This window comes from Balaenoptera musculus, chromosome 1, assembly GCF_009873245.2.
Source record: "Balaenoptera musculus isolate JJ_BM4_2016_0621 chromosome 1, mBalMus1.pri.v3, whole genome shotgun sequence".
Lineage (NCBI taxonomy): Eukaryota > Metazoa > Chordata > Mammalia > Artiodactyla > Balaenopteridae > Balaenoptera > Balaenoptera musculus.
In genome coordinates, this window is record NC_045785.1 from 139,594,025 (window position 1) to 139,608,873 (window position 14,849).

Genomic DNA, 14,849 nt, shown 5'->3' on the forward strand with positions numbered 1-14,849 from the left:
AAACCCAGCTCACTCCCACTTCCTGCCTTCTGACAGCTGCAGGTTTTAAGGTTCTCTTTCTAGCACAGTTCTTTAAAAATTTCAATGAGACGTGAAGTCGTATTATAGAAACAAGCTCCCTATCTGGCCCAGTAGAGCCTGTGTGCAGGTGGGGCCCTTGTGATGCTGAGATGGGGCTGCTTCAGTACGTTTTCTTGGGTTCCCCTTAAAATGACACTGGCCATATGGGAGCTCTTGCTCTCCTTGTTGTTTTTTTTTTTAATTTATTTATTTATTTATTTATTTATTTATTTATTTATTTATTTATGGCTGTGTTGGGTCTTCGTTTCTATGTGAGGGCTTTCTCTAGTTGTGGCAAGTAGGGGCCACTCTTCATCGCGGTGCGCGGGCCTCTCACTGTCGCGGCCTCTCTTGTCGCGGAGCACAGGCTCCAGACGCGCAGGCTCAGTAATTGTGGCTCACGGGCCCAGTTGCTCCGCAGCATGTGGGATCTTCCCAGACCAGGGCTCGAACCCGTGTCCTCTGCATTGGCAGGCAGATTCTCAACCACTGCGCCACCAGGGAAACCCGCTCTCCTTGTTTTTGATTTCCAAGTTTTCTGTTCGTAAAATAATTGTTTCTCAGAGCTGCTGACAGGTGATAATAACAAAAATAAAACTGATTTGAATTTAGTTATCAACTCACTACAGTCATAACAAAAGAGGCAAGGATTAGCCCTGCGTTCTGGGCTTCTCTGAGGTTTGCCCACAAGTAACAGGGCGCAGGACTCCTACCTACTTTGTAGGGTTGGTGTGAATAACCATTGAAATAGTGTCTGCAAAGCAGCTGATGCAATTTTCCTTCTCCTTCTCATAGTAATTATAATAATTTCAGAGGAGCAAATGCTTGAGAAATGAAAGTTGCAGTTTGGGTTGACGCAGAGGGTTTACAAGAGATTTGTCCCTCAAAAGAGGGCACTTTCTTTTTTTTATTGAATGATAGATTCTTTAAATTCTATAGTGCTTTACAATTTCCAAAAGTTTCGCACACATGATTTCATATAATCCCATAATAACCCTTTTTTCCCCTACCCCTCAAAAGAGGGCACTTTCTTATGGTAACAGTAAACTTGGAGGGTCTGAAATGCTCCTTCTTTTTAACCCTATAACTCATTTACAGAGTTGGAGACACCGCTTTATCAGTGAGTACACCAGTTCACATGTGTGTCTGTCTGTCACTGCATCCAAGTTCTTCCTTGTGGATAAGATGCCCTCTGAACCCCACATTGGCCACCTAGGCCTTTGCTTTGATTGAGGCTTCTTAAGAAGGGAAGGGATTGAGGTGTCTGCCATAGAAGCTTTATTTGAACACATGGGGTTCTGGCCCGTCTGGGGTGCAATGCTGAGGTGGAAGGAAGGGCTCCCTGACACCTGGCAGAGTACAATTTGTGACGACAGTTCTCACCCACCCAACCGCCATAAGGAAGGCGGTCCCTATTCTCCTGCCAGGGCCTGGACAAACAGGGGGTTTAATAGCAGTAGTAGTAATAATAGCAGCAGCTAATATTTATTGACCACCTGCTAGAAACGGTATTTTTCCCATGTAATCCAGATCACAACCCTATGAAACAGAGACCATGATTATCCCCAGGAAACCGAAGCCCGAAGATTTGCCCAGTGTCTCACAACAGTGTGTGTGTCCACATATACACTGGAGAAGTCCTCTTTCCTTTCCTAATGTAAACTCCATGAGCCCACCTTTCCCCTCCAGCCAGACACTCAGAGGCCACTCGCAGGTCTACTGTCTGAGCCCCATGAGTTGAGGATACGTGGAGAGCATCATCTGATATATTTCTGATAGGTTTGGATGTGTCCTGTTGCCCACAGTGGAGAATAAACTCCCAACGGTCAGGGTCCACGAGGGTCTCCTTTCTAGCTCTCCATCATGTGGCTCAGGGAGTGTCTCCTGGGTGGTCTGGGCCAAGGCAACAGCCGGCATCTGCTTGGACACTGTCACCAGGGTGGTGTCATTGGGGACACACTTCTCTTGTCAGGAAGATTGGTCACCCAGCTTCCCTGCCCAGGAGACTTTTTTTTTGCAGCAAGTAAAACAAGCCTGGAGATGACACCAGGCTCAAAAACTCTGCAAGGAGCAGGGGTGAGAGTTGGCAATGTGATAGTAGAAGAAACCAAAATCTGCTAATTGGTGAATCATTCAAAGAGAACAAGCAATCTGGGGCCGATTAGCATGGGAACGGGCCACCCTCCTGCTTTTGCAGGCCCCGAAGACTTCTTGGTGTGGCAGCACTTTTTTATTTGTCAAACACACGTGTACACATGTGTACACACATACGTGTATAAAATTATGTGCCAGGCCCGATTTCATCACTTTACTACTATTAACTCACTTAATCTTCAGCAACCACATGAAGTTAGTACTGTTGTTAAATTCGTTTTACAGATGGGGAAAGTGAGACACAGAGAGGTAACTTGATCAAGATCCCAGAGCTAGTGAGTCACAGAGCCAGGATGACTGCCCAGCCAGGTGGTACCGTCATGCATTAAAATGAAATGCTGAAATATTAGGAGAATGTGAGCTACTTCCAATATACAGATATTGTGACAAAGAAACATGTCATGCATTTGAGAAATAGTTGTATGCAAAATTATTATTTCCTTTATGTTTTAGATACTTTTAGTAATAAGTCCCAGTTATAAAGAACATTTTATTTTTAAAGGAACTTTCCCCCCAGAATTGAAACATGTAGTGTGTATTTAAAAAGAAAGAAGTCAGCCCCCTCCCCTTCCACTGCTGCTGAGCGAGCTGTCTTTGCTCCTGCCCATAGCCATGGTCAAGCCTACTCTCCCCATGTTTCTCCCGCCCTTGTCTAGGTCATGGGGAGGCTTGGATGCCAAGCACTTTAGACAGTCAGGACATGGCTCTGACTTCTGTTGGAAAGAAGACATAGACTGTGATCACTCATGCAAAACCCTAAGGTATTAACACGGGATGTTTGCAGAGACCAAACTCCAACTGCCACCTATGCTGTCTAGTCAGAAAGTTAAAGATATGTGCGTGGCATGCCAAAGATTGGATGTCGGGTAAAAGCTTTATGACTTCGGAAAACCCCTGGGCCTCTCTGGGCTTTGTTTTTCTCATCTGAGGAATGGGAGACACAGCAGTACATAAGACATAGGGCTGTGGTGGCAGAATCAGCAATACTTGAAAAGTGCTAAGCACAGTACCCAACATGGAGAGAGCATTCGGCAAACTTGAGCATCACGGGATGTCACCTGTTCACACTTGTGTGATCCAGGGGTAGAGGACTCAGTCCAGTTGAGCCAGTATGATTGTCACTCCAGGAAATTTGAAACAACAAACAGACACAGAGACTGGAAGTTACTGCAACTAGGTCACATTAATAGCCACTCTCAGGAGGTAGGGTCCATGTTGTTCCCACATCTATCCTTCCCAACCTTGGTTACTGAGCCTTCACTTCTTTGGGATACCTTTGTATCTTTCCAATACATTCCTCTTTTTTTTTTTTTTTAAAAAAAAAAAAAGTGGTCAAAGGATATAAATAGTATGAATACGTGACTTTACACAAAGTCTTTATCTGTGACACTGTGACACAGGCAGGACAGGGACTTGTTTCCGTGCTCTCTGTGAGAGACTACAGACCAAGGAGCCATGTGCTTTGACCAAGACAGCCCAGTGATGTCAGCCGTGGAGCTTAAATCCCAGGCCTAACTGTGCCTTCACAGAGTATATAACCTGCTGGAGAGAGGATGAAATATGTTCAAAAGTAACGGCTGGATATAGTTCTTAAGCCCTCAAGTAACCTGTTTTGTTAGGGAATGCATTAAAAGCATTTTTGCCTTCCTTGTGCATCCCACACATACCAAACATAGTCCTAGATATGTTATACATATTCAGTGAATCTTTTGTTTTTTAATCCCTGTTTTAACTTAGAATGGATTAAGGGACTTCCCTGGTGGTCCAGTGGTTAAAACTCTGCACTTCCACTGCAGGGGGTGTGGGTTTGATCCCTGGTCGGAGAACTAAGATCCCACATGACGCACAGTGTGGCCAAAAAAAAAAAAAAAAAAAAAAAACAAACCAACACATTAGGGTGGATTAAAACTAAGACATCCCTAGATTATGCCATCCTCCTCTGTGAAAGTGTAAGTTCTGGGCTTGGAGATACAGCTGTGGAGTGTGAGCCGCCCTGGCCTGAGCAGAAAGGGACGCGTTCACTGTTCATTTTGGTTTCTCTTGTTCATGACAAATTGGTCTCCTGAATGGATCGTCCATTTGGTAATTACTTGGTGAAAGGCTGAGTCTTTCCTGTGCCTAGTATAATATAAGTTCTTACCAATACAAAATAAGGGCTTATTGGGGGCTTGGTAAAACTTCCATGCTATGAGGTATATACAGTTTATAAATCAGCCAGCACGTATTTATGACTTACCTACCTGGTGCTCAGTAGTCAGTGACCGAGCCTGGCTTCTGTTGCAGGGAGACATAAACTGAGAGAAAACCGATTGCAAGTAACTGTCTCCAACCTTGCTTTGGATTCTCGGTCACATCTTATTCTTTTCTTTTCCTCTCAAGGGTCGAGATTACTGTTCGGAAGAAGAAGATATCACATAGCACCAATTCTACCACTCAAACCGGGAGCTACTACTGTGTAAATAGGTTACACCCCACGTTGAAATCTTTGCAAAGGTCGGTTCTCTTCAGCGAACAGCACTATAGCAAAAGAAGATCGTTCCATATCGTATGCCCCATTAAATTACAATGTTTCTTAATGAACTTGCAAAGGAATATTGCTAAAAACAAACAAAAAAAAAACTGTTATCGAACTTTCTTTGTTGCTGCTAGTTAAAACTTGTTGCAACTTTTCACTTCTCTCAGTGTCCAGGTCTGCAGCAAAATTCTGCAATTTCACCTTAAAGATACTGTTGGTTTTACAGATGCTCTCCAACCTATTTTCTATAAGATGAGGTAGTGGTGAACTCAGATATCCAACTTCTGCTCTAGACCGGTTCCGCTTCTAAGACAAGCGCCTCCTTCCCTCTCTCCTCCCTCCCTGCCTTCCCCCCCCACAAGCAGTCCAAAGCCTTGCTTCTCACTGGCAGTGTTTCGCTTTGGAGATGGGACAGTTGCTATGGCAAAAGCCTTGTTTCTCTGCGAAGAAGAAGTAGAGGCGCTGTTATCGATTAAAAGCATGTTGTGACATGACTCCTGGAGGTGACATAGGAGCGAACGGCAGGTGGTTTCATTTCCTGGGTCTCTTAATCAAAGATCAAGCTTGCAGCGTCAGTTTTGCTCAGATGCAGACGGAAGTGTGATCACAATCATTTTGGATCCCTCTTGCCTACTTTTTTTTCTAAGAAAATAAACATTTTACTGTTTTTATGTTTCCTTGTCTTCTCCCATTCATCCAGCTCAGTGTTTTACGATGCTCCTGGGTGCGGAAGACGAGCCCTCCTTAGCAGTGACTCCTCCGTGGCTCCTTACCATCCCACTTATAACCCATCAGGCATTCGCAGTACTGACAGTGGTCAGAGGAGGTGAGGGGACATCCCACGGCTTTTTAGGAGGGCCTGAAACCACCCTGTTACCTTTCATCTTGTTAGCAAAGAAACCACCCTACTTCCGAATCCTCTCCCTTCAAAATGTCACGCGGGCCTTGCCACTTCCTTTCTCTTACTTGCAGTACTGGATGGTGTGGTGAAAAGCGTGTGCCGACTGAAAAACATAGTACATTGACCCTGGTGATGATATTCGGAGATGCGAAAGCCAAAGCCCCGGGCAGTAGTGGGGAACATGAACTGTGGGTTTGGTAGAGTTTATTTTTCCATAATTCTATGAAGAGAATGGTCTCTTCTCAAAGACAGAAATAATATTTTTAACAAATGTTGTCACAAGTAAATAGCCATCAAAAGGAGAAAATAACTTTTGTATTTTTTTAACACGTTCGATAGCTTTGACGGGGGTTGTCTTTGTTACTTTCAGGGGAGGGCACCCTATTCAGCGCCACGCCAGCAGTCCAGGTTTGGGTTTGGCCCACAAAAAAAAAAAAAAAACACAGCAAAAGCACTGTGTGTTTCTCTGTTTGCAGGGTTGCGAACGCGAAAGGCCTCAGTATCAGCCACACCGCCCCCCTCCGAAGGTGGGTAGTTAATACGCTGTGGGTAGTCGAGAGATCACCTGCCACAGAATAGAATAAGAAGCTTAGTGTGTTCTTGCTGTGAAGGTGAGCCTTGACTTGAAAATCCATCCACAGAGCTGGTGGCACCACTAATGTGTTCAGGGGCAGATTGCTTATCTCCTTTTAGACCCGGCACACACCAAAAGCGAGGGGAAGGAAACTCAGTCAGGCGCTAGAGAAAATGGACTCAAGTGTTAGCAACAAAAGCCCTTCCTTCTTTCAGCCGGCAGCAGCAGCTATTTGGGGGGGGCCAGCTGTGGTTGTTACATAAATAGAGACGCAGCCAAAATTTCAGGCTTTTTACCCAGCTTCGAGCAGAAAAAACGCAGGGAGAGTTCGCGTCGCCTAGGGTTTTATGTCCCCTCCCTTTCTATGGTTTTTGGCCAAGTGACTAAAATAGTTTTCCCCAACTGTAAACGAACTGCTAAGCCCCACCTTAAACTTGTGCGCCAGTGACTTGTTCACTGTTCCGAGGGTGACCTTTTCCCGAGATTCCTTGTTCTTATCCAGCAAGAATGAAGCAAACACTGAATGTCTTCCATTTGGCTCCTCTATTTGGTGTCTCAGATAGTGTCTTCCCAGAAAATCACCACCTTCCACGTGGAGACGAAACAGGCTCACATCATTTTTCTTACGGTCACGTTTAACATTTTGACATGATACACATGTACACAGAACCACGTGTCTCTGGAGAATCTGATTTTTGAGGGTTACGTGAAACCCGAAGTGTTGTGCCCATGAGCCAGTGGCTTTTCACCTGGAGTTCTGTCTCCCGGGTTTAACACGGGGTACCTCTTTGATGTGCAGAAGCGATGTCATCTGCAGACACATTTGGTACATCTAGAAACAGAGCTGAGAAATGGGGTGGCAGAGCCGGTTGGCATGAAATGCTTGATTATGTTAGCAACACTCAGAACTGTCTGTTTTCCATTTGTTGATTGTAATCATAAAATTGTCAAGGGATCTGTGTTTGTACTTTATTTTTTTATGCCTTCTGAAAAGGTCTAATGCAAAAACATTTTGCCTTTTTTTTCCCCCTGTGTATCTATCTGAACATTAAGCCCATTGTCTCAGATACAGTGAAAGAATAATCCAGAAGCTAGTGCTTCTGCTGGCTGTCATCTCTGAGGACTCAGGGAGATGGAAGGAAGGAGGGGAGGGAAATGGTCTGGCGGATGGAGGTATAGAAAAGGGATGAGAAATGGACTGAGAAGTATTTAGGACAGAGAGGGGCGATGGGATGGCTGTGTGCCCGGTGCGATTCAAAATCCAGCTGCTTAGTGGCCAGTGGGTGGGGCAGACTGTCGACAAGATTTACAGCTGGATTACACACGCCTTATGGGCTCTGAGTTGTAGAATTGTAAAAGTTTAGCAGTATGTGCGTAGCTTTCTTTTGGTTGGCAGAGATTCAGGATCATGGAGTACTGCTGTCCTAATTGAATGCGTGTTTGTTACTGGCAGAGAACCCTAAAAGAGGCTTTTACCTCATGATGCCTCCTAGCCCCAGGCTGGAGCGTAGGGTGGTGTTATGGTCTATTTAGGGACAAAGAAGGTACAAAGTCTGGAGACAGAAAACTAGGTCAGCCCTCAGACACAGCAGCGGCCACCCATCAGCCTGCTGGGAGACAGGTCTCTCCCCGTCCGCAGTGCCCAGGGTCTGAGACGGAGCTTTGATGCCCTGATTGAGGAGGAGCCTTGGTTCTTTAGTCCTCCGTGCCAGCCTCCTGCACCTCCGTGTCAGGGGCTCACCCAGGGTCAGAAGCAGCAATAGCTGTAACCTGACAGCCCCCGGGAGCAGGTCCAGGGATGATGGCGCCCCCCACTTCGGTCCCAATTTGAGTTATAACTTTGTCTTCCTCACGGTCTCGTTGAGACTTATTTTCTCTTAGGGCCACACCCTCCCATAAGCCTGCTAAGAGCAGAGACTATACCTCTTATGCAGTTTACCTCAGCAGCCTATGAGGCCCGTTGGCATATTGATTACAAGTCCTGCTTAGACACTGGGCAAGAATTTAACAGAGCGTTTCCATGTCTGCTGGTCTTAGAAAAGAAACTCGATTAAATATGTCAGTATCATAGGAAGAAAAATTATCAAATTCTTAATCTAGGAAAATACTGACTCTGAATCTTGGACTCCGGGACTCTGATATATTTTTTATGAAAGGCAAAACAATTGGTATCTAAGGCTCTCTCCTTCCTCCTCCCAGCTCCCTCATTAAAAAAAAGGTATCAGATTGCACTCTATAATTTTACATAAAATCTGCCTTGCATGCTTTTCCCCCAGAAGACATGCTCAGAGCTTTATTTCTTTGTACCTCTCAGAAATTAAACTTTTTGCTAAGTTTTGCTTAAAACCCTAGTAGAAGAATAAGGCCTGGTTGGGGAGAGGGAATATATATTGAAGGGCATAATGAAAGGGTAGCTCGAAGCAGGAACATGGCTTCTCAATGTCATGGGTGGATTACTGGACCTCCCCACCTCCACTCCCGGCGCTTGTATAATGCCGGGTGAGGCAATCGACTTCCACCCTGCAAATATGACCCTGCCGTAGACCTTTGGAATTTCATGGATAAGGTCTATGAATTGCCTTTTACCAATGAATGGACATGTTTTTCCAAGGGGGAGAAAAATGCCCTTGACTTCAGTCACCTTTTTGTATGTCTCTGGAAGAGGGTCGAAAGCTATGGAAGAAAATGAGGATTGTGGGTAAACAGATTTACTTTTGTGACAGACCTTAGGACTCGCTCACTAGCTATGCCATGCTTTTCAGAAGACTCTTGTACCTTATCTGGGATCTAATCTAATCTTGGGGAAAGAGGAAAAGGAACTAACATTTATTTTTTAAACTCACTCTGTGTCAGATAACTGTACTAGGCATTTTTATAATTGTCTTGTCACAGTAATCCTGGGAAGTGAACCTATTACCCCCATGTTCTAAGTGGTATATCTTAAGTGTAGAATTCCTATATCCAACATAAATGGCCATGTTGAAAGAAGGAAAGATGTCATTCAAGTGTTTTCCTATATTTTTTTATTATTACTATGCCCTTTGCAATGCGACACTGTGAAAACAGCCCTTTGGGGGCATCTCCCTTTTCCAGAATCTCTCCTTGGCTCACCACCAGCTTGGTTTCTTCATGGGGAGTGTTTTACTTGGCCTTCCTATATCTGATAAAGCTACACACAAACCAGGAGAGGCCAGCAGGGTGTTAGTGCCCAGAAGGGAATGGCTTTGGGATTTTAGGCGCATATCTCTTTCCTTGGAATCCTTTCAGCATGTGGAAAAGGAGGCTGGTATCTGCAGTTAGGTATCAGATGTGACCAGAACAGGCTTTTGAGTATTCTGATTTCTTTCCTGGGTCCCAAGGCTTGTTTCATCCCAGGATGCATCTTTTTAAGGTGAAAAGCCTTTACCTCCGGAGAAGTTTAGGAGAATCTGATCTCCAAAGGTGGAGGAAAGGCAATACCTGGACCATTAACTTGAAATCCTTTCTTGTGAGCTAGGGTTTGACATCTCTTTTTGATCTTTGGACTGGGGCCTCTATATTTTCCAGGCTAGTTTAAGCATTGAAACTAGATGTGAATCTCTTTCAAGACCTTAAATGTTTTAGATAGTCATGTAGTGACTTGGATAGGCATTTAACTAATTTGTTCCAAGGTCAGAAGAGCCCAATAATTCCCCAGAGTTCCTCTCTTTGCTTCTAAAGGCACAACCTCTAAAGAAGATGACTCATGTCTCCATGGCAACTGTTAAAGGTGCTGCCTAGAGGGGACCCGCCTCCGCCCTCACTTACTTAGCTTGAAAGAATCAAAAGAATTTCCTTGTGTCAAGGGGGTGCTATGTCCAGTTTTCTTATGAAAACTGTTGTCAAGATTCCTGCCTCTTTCTAACATGGTAGCTGTCAAATTCCTTCAAGATGATGTAGGAAATGGCTCTTACCTCTTGGAAGCCAGAGAAATTGCTTTAATTCACCAAGACTCACCCCTAAACCAAAGGCCTTATTCTAATACTGTCTTCCCTCTCTACTCTGAATTCTCCCTTCTTTCCTCTCCAGGGGTTGTTTTTAGCCCAAGGCTTTGCATCTGATTGAGTAAGACTTAGAGGCAGTAAAAAGAACACCGTGAACTCAGCCAGAACTGCCTTAGGGTCCCTAGGGTTGAGAATAGCTCTAGAACCTCGGGGACCCCTGGGCTTAGACCCAGAAGTGATAGAACAGCCCCTGATTTCTGGCATTTCAGTCCAGATCTTCAAGGACTGTTCTCCCTTGACAGTCAAGTGAGCAAGGAAAGTTTCGCAGTAGATTGCAAGCCAGCTTTTCCGTATCTATTTTCCTGGAGCAGAACAAGGCAGCTGCCTTATAGGACTCTAAATTTGGATCAATTTCCTAACACACACACACCCCACAGAAAGATACATGGAGAAAAAATATATAACTACTTTATCAGTGAAGTACTTCAAGGAAGAGCTGCATTTTGCCGTACTGTAATCTCTTAAGATAATGTCTAGGAAAGCATTAGTGTAATTATAATAATACCAAACTAGGAAAAGCTAGTGATCACTCTCACGAAAGTTTGAGTTAGACTCGAATAGGAGGATGAAGGTCTGCTGGTCGTCAGGTCTTGTGCCCTCTCCGTGCCAGGGTGCCTGCCACTAGCATCTTTCACTCACCTGGGCTTTAACCTGGACTCTGGCAGCCTTTCCCAGCTCCAGGCACATATAGGACCCATCCCTCAGGACACGTGCCAGGTCTAGCCGTATACCCCCGTGTTTCTCACACACTCTTCCACTCAGCCAGTATGTCCCTGACTGTGGCACTTCAGCAGCTCCACTGGGGCACTGGGACACCAGCGACTGGGGTTGGGGCCCCTTCGTCTAGGTTGACCCCAGATGTAACATTTTTAGCATTGCCTCTTCCAGTGTCGGGGACTCATTTATTCGACAGATTATTTGGAGCACCTAGTATACTCCAGGCACTGAGCTAATCCCCAGCAATACACGGTTGGCCCAAGCCCAGCTCCCGCCCTCGAGGAGCCCACCATTAGTGGGGAAGACAGTGTGGGAAGTGCCACCGCAGGGAATTACTGGGTGCCGTGGGAGGCTCTCAGAGGCACAGCCGCCCAGCTTTGGAAATCGGGGGCTTCCTAAAAGAGGGGACATCAAAGCTCCAGTTTGTCAGAGGCCTGAGGGAGAGCATTGCAAAGGGCCTTCCAGGCCGAGGGGACAGCATGGCGCTTGGCCAAAGGAGGGACAGCGTGGGTTGTCAGGGCCTGTGTGCAGAGAAGCAGCTGGAGCTAGGAGTTGAGGAGGGAGATGAGAGGGACGTGGCCAGGGCAATCAGTGACCCAGCCCAGGGGGCATAAAGAGAGCTGTAGGTGACGCTCTGCCCCCTCTGAAGCCCACTGCCGAGGCCACCCAGCGAGGTAAGTGTGATCCCCATCAAGACCAGATTTTCCCTCCTCGCCGTGGAGGTACACAGTTGCTCGCTGAGATGATTTATTCCTGTGTATCCTCCATCCCTCCCCCAGCTCCTTGTCCTCTCCCCCAGAGGTGTTTGATTTCAAGAGCTTTAACCTGGGCTGGATTTAGAGACATACAGGGGACAGCTCTGGGTCATCCTGACCTGGCTGTAGAACCACCAAGGCTAAAATTACCTCTTGGGAACAAGGCGGCCCAGACCCCGGGATGAGGGTGCACCCTAAGATAAATACACGGGAAGCCTCCTAGGGCTTCCCAACTCGGGGTGTGAGGTCTCCATTCATTCTACCGAAGGGTAGCCTCCCTTGGACAGCCTTTCCCCGGGTTGGGTCATACCTGGCGGCCAAGCCTCTGCTGTGTCTGCAGTGTGCACCTGTGTCCTGCCAAAGAAAGGGGAATTAAAAAACAAAAACAAAAAAGCACAGATGGATTGTGTGCACATGGAAAATACCCGCAAGCCTAGGCAGCTGCCGTGAGCCTCGTGGGGACGGGGAGGCCCCTGGAGCCCTGCGCTCTTTGGGAGTGACGCAGGGAAGGCTCAGAGACAGCAGACAGAGTCTCTCTGTGCAGACAGCTCGCGGTGCCTTTTAGGTTTTCCAGAGAACATATTCAGAGCTCAGAGCGTTGCGTTTCTCTTCCCTTTGGCCCCGGACAAATAATTAGAAACTTTATAAGGAGAAGAAAAGGAATTAGATGAATCAAAATACCAGCTGTGAGGCAGCATGGTTGCGAGAAACTCAAGAAAAGGCCACAATAGGTAACAATTTCCTTGAGAAGTTGGAGGCACTAGGGGCTGAAGGCAGTTTTCCTAGCTGAGGGGCTCAGGTCTCCTGACCCCAGAGGGCCCTGAGGACGGCTTGGGGCTCACGAATTTTGCAAGACCTCCACACCTGCCCTCCTGGGTGCAGCCTGGCATATTCACCAGCCTTCTGGACCCTTGGAAAGATTGTCGCTCAAACACCTACTCTTTTCCCAGATACTCCTCTGGCTCCTTACTGAGGAATTTCTAATTCTGTGTCTTGTGGTTCCCACGCGACTATCCCACCAGCCTAGACGTTTTAATTAGAATTCGGCCTGTAGTAATCACGATGCTGGAAACTGACAATATTTGGCCTCAAATACACCTACTTTAAAATGAAGGTCCTGGAAGGTCCTCTTGGTCGGGGTGTGGTCATGGAATACGGCCAGGTTTGCCTTAGGGCGCCCTCTCCCCGTTGTCTGCCCTGGTCCAATTCCCTCTCCATCACCAGGAAGAGACCAAAATGCTTCCCTGCCAGGTGTCAGTGGCTGTGTATTTGCTCTTCCCAAGGGCATTTGTGTTTTATTTAGGATGAGGCGTTACATTCAAGGAAAATCTAGTGGCAGGATCAGGAGACATCAGCTCTCATTCAGGTCTGGGAGATCATCTTGACGCATTGCTCTCCTGAGCACCTGCAGAGACTTCCTCAGGTGGGCGTGGGAGCCCCGCAGGGAAGCCTGCCCAGCCCTCCACGTGCACGTGAATTCTGTAAAGCGGTGGGTGCCCATCTGTTTGGACCACACGTGGCTGTCAGCAAAAACCTTGTGAGATGCATCCCCCCCCCGTATGTTTATTAATTTAAAGTATATATTCATATACTTCTGTACTAAAACATTAGGCACATTTTTAAAAGTGCACAACATAGAAATTTTTAAAGAATAAGATACAAAATATTATAGACAGAGGTTCTGGTATTTTCACTCTGAAGCCCTGAGGGTTTGGGTGCCCCCTAGTATTAATATGTGCACAGCCACTTTGGACACCAACCACCATTTCAAGAGCAAATCCTCACACCTTGATGGCATCCATCCCAAACTACTGTGCTGGCACTTGGCCTGAAGCATAGGAAGGTCTTAAAGCAAAATCCCCAGGAGATTCTAATCTGGGAGACAGGGCAAGCAAACTCTCAAATGGCATAAACTTAATTCAAAACCCCATCCGACAGGAGAGCGGAATTCCCTAGGCAGTAGTGGCTATAGGTGCTAAGAAAAGATCAGGTACACTGTACAGAGCCATGGAGTTGCTCATATTCCCTCTCTGGGTCTCCAGAAAAGGACATTTGGCAGTATCCCCAGCTCTCTCATGATTGGAATTCTTTGAACCCTCAAAGTTCTTCAGTAGTACTATTATTCCCCACAGCGCAAGTGGGTCCACATCGCTTGAATATTATTTTTTATTTGACCACCAAGATATGATGATGATTCTGTTTCATTTGAAAAGGGTCTGAGAAGGTATACAGGTCTAATTATATATACATATTTATACATGTGTATTTTTGTTTATTGTTACATTTTGACATTGGACTTTCTATTAAATAATTTTTAACAGTTGACCTGGCTTTGTTCTTTTTTGTGCCTTTCTTTCTCCCTGGATCTCAGGGAAGGGGCTGTTATAAATGTCTGCAAAAGATCTTGGGGCCTTCCTGTCCGTCCACTCTTCTGTCTTCTTCCCTACTGTGTGTACATAAGTTCAAGTTCTGTTTTTACAGGAGATGTACTACATCAAGCACCCACTTGGAAAGCCCCCAACCTTGTTTTCATTGCCTCCAACTTTCAGGGACAGCCCCACTCAGTCCCTTCAGCTTCTGCAAATTCATAAATTCATAGATTTGATGAAGTTGCAAAAAAGAGCAATGACAAAAAATGATGCCATGAGCCTCTCAAATCTCTTGTACACCCCTTTCCCTCCACCACACACACACACACACACACACACACATAGTCCTAGATGTGAGACCTTGGACAAGTTACTTAACCTTCCTGAACCTACTTGAAAACAATACTTTTCTCATTGGTTTGATTTGAGGAGATCCCATAGTAAATGCTCAGTAAACAACCACCCACTTCCCAAAGGCACTCATTCAGCCAGCTGACATTTGTTAATTACACAGTGTATCCCGGGCACTGGGGTCTCCCAAGTAGGGGGTCAGGGATGTGAGGAATTAAGGAATTCCCCTCTGCAAAGTCAGATGCAGGGGGAGCAGTATGAAAAATGAGGTATGTGCCTTAGAGTTTCTCTCGTTCCCCACCCTCAAACGCCATGACTATCTGGCACATTCTGGATGCTGAAAACAATTGATTCTCCCACTACGCTCGCCTTCCAGGATCTACCAGAGAGAAATACACACACACATAGTCGCAAAGCATGAAGCCAAAAGC

General features: G+C 46.0%; 1 protein-coding gene across 2 annotated transcripts in view; it reads left to right on the forward strand.

Moving 5' to 3' along the window:
* The window catches only part of C1H1orf21 (chromosome 1 C1orf21 homolog), a 229,766-nt gene extending 224,366 nt beyond the window's left edge, over positions 1 to 5,400 (forward strand). For both annotated transcript variants that reach the window (XM_036834884.1, XM_036834892.1), the window contains one exon: positions 4,594 to 5,400. In XM_036834884.1, coding sequence (XP_036690779.1) covers positions 4,594 to 4,632 — 39 coding nt within the window. In that variant the 3' untranslated portion in view covers positions 4,633 to 5,400. The remainder of the gene's footprint in view (positions 1 to 4,593) is intronic.
* Positions 5,401 to 14,849: the final 9,449 nt, after the last annotated feature.